The 10,953-nt window shown below is 41.7% G+C and overlaps 1 protein-coding gene across 1 annotated transcript; it reads right to left on the reverse strand.

Annotated features, from left to right (window-relative positions):
- Positions 1 to 8,465: 8,465 nt before the first annotated feature.
- LOC111965071 (tRNA N(3)-cytidine methyltransferase METTL6) lies at positions 8,466 to 10,818 on the reverse strand. Its single transcript, XM_023989056.2, has 5 exons — positions 10,297 to 10,818; positions 10,093 to 10,227; positions 9,832 to 10,002; positions 9,599 to 9,740; positions 8,466 to 8,786 (listed from the first exon to the last, which is right to left on the reverse strand). Exons 1-5 carry the CDS (start codon positions 10,597 to 10,599, stop codon positions 8,632 to 8,634), a joined length of 906 nt encoding a protein of 301 aa, XP_023844824.1. The 5' UTR covers positions 10,600 to 10,818; the 3' UTR covers positions 8,466 to 8,631.
- Between the last annotated feature and the right edge of the window lie 135 nt (positions 10,819 to 10,953).

Raw genomic sequence — 10,953 nt, forward strand, 5'->3', positions numbered from 1 at the left:
GAAAAAATTTTGGGGGCCCCCCCCGGAGAGTGGCCAGACAGGTGAGACACCACTGGATGGACAGGGGGACCATACGAGGGGGCTGGGGGTCTCTGCTCATATTGATCTAAGAAACAGTCCAAAATCTTTTTTATTATTGGAAATGCTTTATTGCCTATTTCACATTCTATTTGCCTAGTTTCTTTGGGATTCATTAAAACCAGCACCATTGCGTACTCTTTGATACCAGGTTGACTACCACATAATTTCTAAATACTGGGGGGGGGAGTGGCTCTGTGTGAAGCTGTGATCTTGGTTCCCTATTTCGCAAAGCCGTAGTTATTGTTAGAGGAGAGCTGCTTTAATTAAATGAATTTTGACGTACGAGTTGGGGCTCTCCCTCCTTCGATTATAAGAATTGAAAAGGCCAGTGTCCTAAAATTGCATTAGTCTTTGATCAAGTTAACAGGGGCAGCTATGTCGATGTAACCTTCAGACAGAAGCAAACAGGCAATTAACAAATAAATGGCCATATGAAAATGATCATAGGAAATAGCCTTTTATGCGACACACCATCAGCTACTGTTAATGTTTATTCATCGGTCATGGTGGTCAGATGTAAAAGCCCCCAGCTAAGCATGCTGATAAAGCCAATAACAGGCCTCCATTCAATCATATAAAACCTCATCTAATCTAGTCCAAAACATTAATTTGCCTTGAAACCGTTTTAGATAAGGCAGAGGAGATTTCTCTGGGAACAAGCTAGTGGGGTCAAGTGTGACGTCCAGAAGGAGACATCATGGTGGACAGAAAACAAAAACAAGCATGAAAACAGATTCCTGGAGATGTCAGTGTGGAAAAAATATATTGCAATAAGTTTATTGGATTGTTTTCAATTCTTTGAAAGGTTAAATATGTAAAGAGACTTTATATGAATCTGCACCAGTGTTCTGGACTAAGATATCCTTCCTATTACCATTTCAAATCTGAGGGATAGAAGGCCAATTGTGAGAACAGGGCAGGGACACACACTTCCTGTGACATCATCACTCATCCTGCAACAAGCTGGCATCTGAGGACAAACACCATGTCCAAAAACAACCCCTACCCCTGAACCCTAGCCCCTGAACCCTAGCCCCTAGCCCCTGAACCCTGAACCCTAGCTCCTTCCCATTCAGTGTGTATGCAGATCAAGGAACCAAATACACTGATGGCTCCATCACCACTGTTTGCCATTTGCTACACTTTGGTACTTGCTGTTCAGCTGGCCCAACATGTTTGTTTACTGTACTCTGTCAGACTGGAATTCTGCCGCAGCTATCAGATACCTGCCATCCTGGAGAGGAAAACAGCCTTTCCATGAACGCCCAACCTCCTGCATAGCAAGAGGCCACCGCCGGGGAGGCACCATGCATTATTTCAGTCTCAGAACAACAAGGGGGAGTTGTTGGGTATGAAAAGTGTACAACGTGTGTGAACAGGCCATGTAAACCATCTATTTCTCAATAGAGAAAATCAGAGGATGGGGTCCCCCCTTGCTCCATCTCTCCTCGTAATGCATTTCTCCCCACTCTCTCCCTCTACTCCATCCCCTTTTTTATGTTCTCATTTCCACCATCTCCCTCTTTTTCTCCTCTAGCTGATACAGCAGAACAGTGCAGTGCAGTGCAGTGCAGTCTCTCTGTCTCTCACACATCAGAGGTCACAGTACAGTGCAGTCTCTCTGTCCTCACACCTCAGAGGTTACAGTACAGTGCAGTCTCTCTGCCTCACACCTCAGAGGTTACAGTACAAGTGCAGTCCTCTCTGTCCTCACACCTCAGAGGTCACAGTACAGTGCAGTCTCTCTGTCCCTCACACCTCAGAGGTTACAGTACAGTGCAGTCTCTCTGTCCTCACACCTCAAGGTTCACAGTACAGTGCAGTCTCTCTGTCCCTCACACCTCAGAGGTACAGTACAGTGCAGTCTCTCGTCCCTCACACCTCAGAGGTTACAGTACAGTGCAGTCTCTCTGGCTCTCACACCTCAGAGGGTTAACAGTACAGTGCAGTCTCTCTGGCTCTCACACCTCAGAGATCACAGTACAGTGCAGTCTCTCTGGCTCTCACACCTCAGAGGTTACAGTACAGTGCAGTCTCTCTGGCTCTCACACCTCAGAGGTTACAGTACAGTGCAGTCTCTCTGGCTCTCACACCTCAGGGTCGAGCAGAGCGTTGCTAATGTGACGCATTTCATCTCCTCTGTCACAGCCTCCTCATACACTGAACACCATCTCAAACACACAGTCGTATACCTAAAAATACTCAAATTCAATCCAATCCATTTGTGTAACTGTATTGCCCTTTACCCAGATACAGCTTATTCCACTTGGATGTTGATATTGGCATTAATGAAAGGCCTCGGAATTCAATAAGAAATGCTCACAGATGTTATGGAACTACAGCCATTGTTTTGCTTTCCCCTTGTCACAAAAGCAGTCACACGTGCTCCTTGATATTATCAATACAAACACTACAGCCAATGGTCCATTACCAGGACATTATAATAGGCCTACATCTACTGGGCTCTGCTGCTGGCTATCCTCACTCCATCAACACCAGAAGCTCTGCCAAATCTGCACTGAGCAGTAGCTAAGATTTCTTCCTTTAATATTTAGCTCAGATTTTTTAGGGGTCAGCACCCCTACTTCCCTCGGGTATGTACTTGAGAAGTGGTGAATCAGTACATCTGTGTGTTATTCCCCTTTAAAGTAAAATGCATTAAAACAGTTGGACATCAATCCTAGCTTTCAGAAAAAAAAACATACTGGATAATATTTTGTTTGTGTTTGTGTGTCTGATGCAAAGGGTTTCCACAGAGGCCTTTATCTGATATTTTGAGACATTCATTTTGTTTACAGTGGAGCCATCGGTAAGGACTCAAGTCCATGTCAAATAGACACGCTTCWCCGATTGGTGCACCGTTTAATCCAMCGGCAGAGAGCTGTGCACTGAGAGACCACATCACACTGGGTCTACAAATAAACAGATTTGACAATGATCCGCTGACTCATCAACAACACAGAGGGGGTATATCTGAACCCGAAAAACAAGTAAGTATTCGACCAGCACTCATTGAACCTCAAGATCAATGGAAACATTGTGCAAGTACAAGGTCTTTAAGCTTTATGCTGCTCAAGTCAGTGAGGATCCAGTAAACATTAGAAATGGCAGGTATTTTATAGACTGAATGCCTCCTTTGACCCCCAACGGATGTCCTAAAGAGACTTTTACCTTAATACAGTTCCAAAAAGGTATATGACTGACAGAGCTGTGTGCTACTACTTTACTGACATTTAACAGCATCCAAAGATCAACATTCTGCAACATAAACCACCTCAATGACCAGAACGAATCATCTTTCATATGCAGAGGTCAATGTCTAATGGTTGAAAGGAATTCTTTGATAGTGGGTCACCTTGTAATTGTCAATCAGTGTCAGCCAGGTGGTGCACTTTGGAGGGAAAATGTATGTCAAACTTGAGAGTGTGTGTGTGTGTGTGTGTGTGTGTGTGTGTGTGTGTGTGTGTGTGTGTNTGTGTGTGTGTGTGTGTGTGTGTGTGTGTGTGTGTACTGTTTTACCTCAAGTTGTGTCTCACATCTGTTGATGTCATCTGTAGACTGGTTGAGTTTCTCCAGTTCTCCCTGTAAGAAAGAGAGCAAAGGAGAATATTGAGCAACACCAAGAGAAAAGAATGTAATACAGTATCTGGGAAGTCTGCAACATCTGGAATGTGTTACACTAGGCTGAAATAYTAGACTGGACAATAGAAGTTAGCCAGAGTGATGGTTTGAACGAACACAAGAATCAGCTACTATCTTGATTTATGGATATATTAAATGCACATWGCTTTTAAGGTTAAACAATGTTCTTTTTCAACCATAACAGCCTAATACGCAGCAGAAGGTATATTCAGATGAACATGCTATTTGAGTGTCAGGCCTTTACTCCCATGCATTCCATTAAATCAGAAACAAGTTTGGCTAAAACATAGACAATCATAAACATAACCAGTAGGCCTACGTCGCAACTAAGTCAGGTACAATACTGACCTTTTGTTCAAGGTAGACAGACACTCTTAATAAATCAATACATGAAAAACTATTTTAAAAAAGACCCCAAATCAGATAGACTTTCTGCCAAGGATAATACATACTCTTAAGATGTGCACTGAATAGTGGATGTATCAAATGCAGTTAAATGAATTGATTAGTTCGTCTCAATTGAAACAAAGAGTAATTGTTATTATAACGTACCTGAATTCTAGGGTCCACCTCCTCTTCTTCGTATTCCGAATCTTCGTCAGACCTATTTTCTTTCTCCAAATTGTCCATTCTGGATGATAAAGCAGACTGTGCTGTCGGAACGAACAAAGCCAATACCCAAAAGACGCTCTAACAGCGACACAGGAATTTCTAGAACACTCTCAATCACACTGCAACGTTAGCAATGATAAAAAAGAATCTTGAAATATGTATATCAAAGCGATATACAGGTAATTGAAAGACAAACGAGTGATAATCGTCTTATATGTCAATTGACAGAGCAGCGCTCTGTCTGCGTCCAATACCGAGCCACTGAGCAAGTGATGATGAAATKACTTGTGTACGGGTATCTACAGCGTAACGTTACGCCCCTTCTGCTCTCCAAACGGATGCGTTTATATATTTATGTACCATCAGAGACTACTTACTGTGTGGTAAAACAGTTATAACAAGCTGAATATACAATTTGGGAAACTCAATACCTTTTTATAAATGTCTTTATTATATATTTATTCCCACAATAGAATGTTCCAGATTTCAGATCATAATGAATGAAATTGGGATTTAATGAATATCCTCAGATATTCATTGCCCCTACATTCCATAAATGCCAGTTAGCCATACCCAACCAGATACCCTCTTTGTATTAGCCAACTCCAAAATACCAGATACTCTCTATTCTAGACTCACTTTTTCCAATTCTCAGATACCATATACTGTATACTCATAACATAAGTACTGAGCAGTGTAACAMCATAATAAATGTAGGATGGCAGTGATCAGGCGGGGAGTGGGAGTATGCAGTATATCAAGAACCAATGTGAAATCAGGATTAATATTTCAATAGGCATTCATAACTACATAGACTACAGTATTTCTCCAATACTTTTTTAAAACCATAAGCCCCAAAAAGCCACATCTAGGACTGTGAACACATGTATTTATTTATTTTACTGAAATCAATAAAAGTCAATATCATTAAAGAAGGGATCACTTCCTAGGTAATTATACAGGAAACAGTGTASTAGCCTTATCTCACAAGCCTATAGCTTCCCACATTACATCACTGTAACTACTATCRAAAGCACAAGGTCATCTACAGCAGTCAGCATGTTGTCCACCCAATGGAATTAGTCTGAATAACAGGATATGTCAAGCCTCTCCAGATATAGAGTATTAGAAGGCTATGAGCTCTTGTGGAGCAGAGCTGACCTCAGCCGGAGMCTGTGCGAGAGTCTTTTCTACAGGAAGTGCCCTCTCTATAAAGGACAAGACACAGCTATATAAGAGAGGCGRATCTTGGCATGGTCCTGTTTAGTAGGGCGGAACGTTCAGAACATTGAGGAGAGAGATGGATTGTGTAGAACGCTGACAGATATGTACCATATTTGATCTCTTTGACACACTGAACATTCTGCCCAATTGAATGAGGAGTGAAAAAGAGAGGGGGCGAGAAATATGTAACCATACGCTGCAATCCCTCCTATCACATTCCTCTTATGCAATATCATTCCAGTCATGGGGGCTCCACTTCACAAAACATTCCAGGTGCCTATAGCATCTTCATCTACAAAGGATCCTAAGGGCTGATAAGGATCAGAGTGCTGTAAATGTTTAGAGGAAAAGTGCCAAGTGTTATAGCAGTGAGTGAATGTGGACTGGATTACATTGAGAACATTGTTGGGGGTAGAGGCTCACAATAATGATTCCCCAGGACCATCAGTAAGACCCCTTGTCACGCAATAGAAAGACGGGCGCCACTTGTTTATGTGTGTGTGTACAGGACGGATCAGGGTGTATACCTGTGTCACGAATGTTATAATGGTGACAGGTGATGAGTGATGATGGGGACCTTGAATAGGACTGGGAGCACCTGTGTACTCCCTCAACGACTCATTGTGTTGCTATAGACTTCCTATTGACAGGATATGGAAATGGCGGGTATTGTGCTTATTCACTATCCACTTGGGCACACACTGGTTGAACCACCGTTGTTTCCACGTCAATACATTGAACGTGGAATAGACGTTAAATTGAGTTCTTTACCCAGTGGGTTCGGGTCGGTCTGACCTGGGCGCTGCACTGATTATCTGATCTATAAATCAACCCCATTTCTAAACAAATGATAGATCTCTATCAGAGATGAATGTCAGTGAAACTGTGCAAAGCCTTTCTCAGACTAATCTCTTGTGGACAGATATTAACATGGGCTCCCGAGTGGCGCAGTGGTCTAAGGCACTGCATCTCAGTGTAAAAGGTGTCACTACAGTCCCTGGTTTGATTCCAGGCTGAATCACATCCGGCTGTGATTGGGAGCTCCATAGGGCGGCGCACAATTGGCCCAGGTTTAGCCGGGGTAGGCCGTCATTGTAAATAAGAATTTGTTCTTAACTGACTTGCCTAGTTAAGTAAATGTAAGATTTTGGTTCTGGGTTGCCGAAATGATGCCCAGACCCACGTGAACCTACCTGGTGATATAAAGAACCCTTTTAAAACGGCAGTGCTTTGCCATCATCTACTGAATCAGTAAACCCAGAACAGGCTATAAAAAGCCAGAAGGGAGCTGGCCTTTGAGCCCCAAGTGTCAGCAGACAGTTTCTGGTGGGGTTGTGGCATTTCACTGAATGTCAGACTCCTCGTGTACTGTGGATCCAGCTTCCCGATGTGAGAGGAGTGACACGTGTTCCCTTGTCTCATCTCCCAAAGGTGACATGGCACAAACCCACACTGACCCAGTCCACTGCTGGAAAGGGCAAACGCGTGGTGGGGTCAGTTCCGCATGAAAAAATACACACAAAAAACCTGCACGTGCACCTGCACATACGCATACACACAGACACRCCCAGACAGGACAAGCACCTGTAGAGGTTTTTGAAAAGGTTACATGTGATTAAAATTTCAGTTGCTTGCTGCTGACTCATCCTACTACAGGGTCAGGGGTCACTTTGTGTCACAGAAGGGTGGATTTGGAGGGGGGACATAAAAAAATAGGTGGTCTCAAAAACTAATCCAGATGCTCGTTGTTCAGTGCCTAAAGACATAAAAGCAGAGGTATTCTCGTATGTAGTGGTAACTTAAAAATATCAGAATCTGTTACTGTTGCACTAAAACAAATCCTGCCCACTCAAAACCATTAGGTGCATAATCTCAGACAAGAACTAAAATCTTGCATAATTGTGTCAGATATGTTACATGCATCTGTCCACGAGAGATTATTAGGTGCATGATATCTACATTAAAACATCACTTTTACATTTTTAGAAGTCAACATTGGTTTGCCAACTATGCACATTGTGTATGAATGCTAGGTAAACATGATCACCTGGAAATATAAAACAAATTGAGCAGGATAAAAAATATGACACAATATTTATTTCGACTGTAACCAAGGAGCACTTGATGTTACATATTTTTTACAGGTTTTGTTGCCCCCTTGTGGTAAAAAAGAAAATTGTATTACGTGATTGGAAAAGTTGGCAGCAAAAAATAGTATTGGAACCTTGAAACTACAAAATCAAACCTCTGAAACTACAAAACTCTGAAACTACAAAACCAAACCATTCTCTCTAAGAAATTCTCCATCATATACTATACACATACAGTTGTATCATTGGTGTAAAGTAACTAAGTACAAATACTTTGAAGTACTACTTAAGTAGTTTGAGGGTATTTGTACTTTCCAACTTCAATTTTTTCCAACTTTTACTTCTACATTCCTAAAGAAAATATGTACTTTTTACTCCTATACATTTTCCCTGACACCCAAAAGTACTCGTTACATTTCAAATGCTTAACATGATAGGAAAATGGTCAAATTCACATACTCATCAAGAGAACACACAGTCATCACTACTGCCTCTGATCTGGCAGACTTCACGATACACAAATGCTTTGTTTGTAAATTATGTCTGTGTTGGAGTTYCTGGCTATCAGTAAATAAAACCAATTGTGCTTTCTTGTTTGCTTAATATAAGGTATTTGAAATGATGTATAGCATTTACTTTTACTTTTGATACTTAAGTATATTTTAGCAATTACATTTACTTTTGATTTTACTATTTAAAACCACACAATTTTTTACTTTTACTCAAGTAGTATTTTAGTGGGTGACCTTTACTTGAGTCATTTTCTATTAAAGGTATCTTTACTTATCTTATCTTTACTCAAGTATGACAATTGGGTACTTTTTCCACCAGTTTTATTAATAAAAAAAGAATAATCAAACAAACGGCACTTAATCAGCAATACGGCAGTGTAGGCTTTTGTCCAATGACATCCATTTATATATAAAGATCTCAGTCCATTTGTGCCTTTAAAGGTTTCAAGCATTTGTTGAGGAAAGGGACTTCAGGAGCCCTGTAATTGGTCTGGCCTTCGGAACTTGCTTTGAAGGAACACCCTGGGCACACAAAGCCCCTCCTTCTTATTGACCGTTTCTCGTAGCATGTACTCATTGGTTACACTCTCGAACCCCACCCCTCTGAACAGGTCAGCTAGGAGCTCTGAAACACAGACAGTTCAGATTTGGTATTTTATTAGGATCCCCATTAGCTGTTGCAAAAGCAGCAGCTACCCTTCCTGGGGTCCACACAAAACAAAACATGATACAGAACATTAATAGACAAGAACAGCTCAAGGACAGAACTACATAAAAAAAATTAAAGGCACACGTAGCCTACATATCAATGCATACACACAAACTGTCTAAGTCAAATAGGGGAAAGGTTGCATTATCTGTTTTTTGAAACCAGGTTTGCTGTTTATTTGAGCAATATGAGATGAAACGGAGTTCCATGCAATAATGGCTCTATATAATACTGTACGCTTTCTTGAAATTGTTCTAGATTTGGGGACTGTGAAAAGAACCCTGGTCGCATGTCTGGTGGGGTAATTGTGTGTGTGTCAGAGCTGTGTGTAAGTTGACTATGCAAATAATTTGGAATTTTCAATACATTAATATTTCTTATAAAAAGAAGTGATGCAGTCAGTCTCTCCTCAACTCTTAGCCAAGAGAGACTGGCATGCATAGTATTTATATCAGCCCTCTGATTACAATGAAGAGCAAGATGTGCCGCTGTTCTGGGCCAGCTGCTGTTTAACTAGGTCTTTCCTTGCAGCACTGGACAATAATCAAGATTAGACAATAATCAAGATTAAAAATGTATAAACAGAGAAAGAGTCCCATAGAAGAGACCAGACCGACTGCTTACTGCTTGTGCGTAATTCGAAAAGACAATAAAGAAAGACAAAAAAGATAACGTAACTACTATGAGGGAAAATGTAGGAGAGGAAAGAGAAAGAGGAATGGACTGACCTTTGGAAAAGAAATAAGACCTGGTGCCATCCTGTCTGACGTAGAAGTTCTCTCCCAGTTTATTTCCCGCCTTAAACCTCATCATGGCGTGGTCATACAGGCCATAGTCCCTGAACAGAATGATGCCCCCTGGCTTCAGAACCTGACACAGAGAACGTCAATTCAGTCACAAGTTATTTTGAGGGTGTTAAGTGTTTACTGCAGTTTCATCGTTTTCCTCAGCCCTGTCTCACCCTGTAAATGTTGTCCAGAGCCTGCTGCATCTTGTCTGGGTGGATGGCTGAGAGGACAAATATGAGCGTGGCCACATCCACACTGCCCACTGGGACATTACCCCTCAGGTCATCCTTTGTCAGGTCACACTGGAACGCACTGCAGYGTTCAGTGCAGTACAGGGAGTGTTCCTGAGGACAAAATGAAAATGACACCGCATATCAGTGTTGTTTTGTTAAAAGTCCCACTGGCTCTGGGTCATCAGTGGTACATCTTCTTACCTTCACAAACTCCACAGCTCGTGGTGAGAAGTCACAGGCATAGACAAAGATGTTGAGGTCTTCCTCCAGTAGTGGGAAGATGAAGTTCCCAACCCCACAGCCAGCTTCAAGCAGGACCAGCTTCTGGGCTTCAAACTGAGAGAGAAATGTATTGAGATGCACCCCTAGTAGGGAACCTAACAACTTCCTACGCCATGTACTTACCTCAAGGCACACTGTCAGTTCTTCAAACTCTCTGGTGGTCCAATGCCTATCCTTGAAAAAGTTTGTTGTGTTCCTTTTGTAAAACAAGTCCCAGTTTTTCTGTGCCTCCTTTTCCAACTTCATCTGCTTGAAGTCAGACACCAAAGTCTGGTCACCTGTCAGTTTCTCCATCTCTTTCTCATTCAAAGTCCTGCCAGTAGATGTTTTTCTTTGGACAGGTGGGCTAAGACATGGCAACACGTCTTTGGGTTCCTCTCCAGGAGGTACAATATTGGCGGTGTCGTCTTGCTTTGATAGTGCCATAACTTGCACTACTGTAGTTTACGGTAGTAGCTTATAGCAGCACTTCCTTGACATCCGACATCCTCAAATCTATTATTTCACCAATCCATATTAAATTATCCAGCTAATGTTAATGGATGGTACTAACACATTATAGTGATAGACCTAATAAAAATGCAGGGAATATTTCCACATACATTGTTCATGAACGCAAATGTTCCAGAAATGTTCTAAGATTTCTCGTGTGGCATGTAGTCTTCTTCATCCGTGTGGGAACAGTGTTTGGTTACGATGATTCCGGCCTGTTTATATCAGTCAGTAAAAACKTTGTACTTATTCGTATGAGGGAAATTCGTATTATTATACTAATAGATA

The sequence above is a fragment of the Salvelinus sp. IW2-2015 genome, linkage group LG6.1 (genome assembly GCF_002910315.2).
Source record: "Salvelinus sp. IW2-2015 linkage group LG6.1, ASM291031v2, whole genome shotgun sequence".
Lineage (NCBI taxonomy): Eukaryota > Metazoa > Chordata > Actinopteri > Salmoniformes > Salmonidae > Salvelinus > Salvelinus sp. IW2-2015.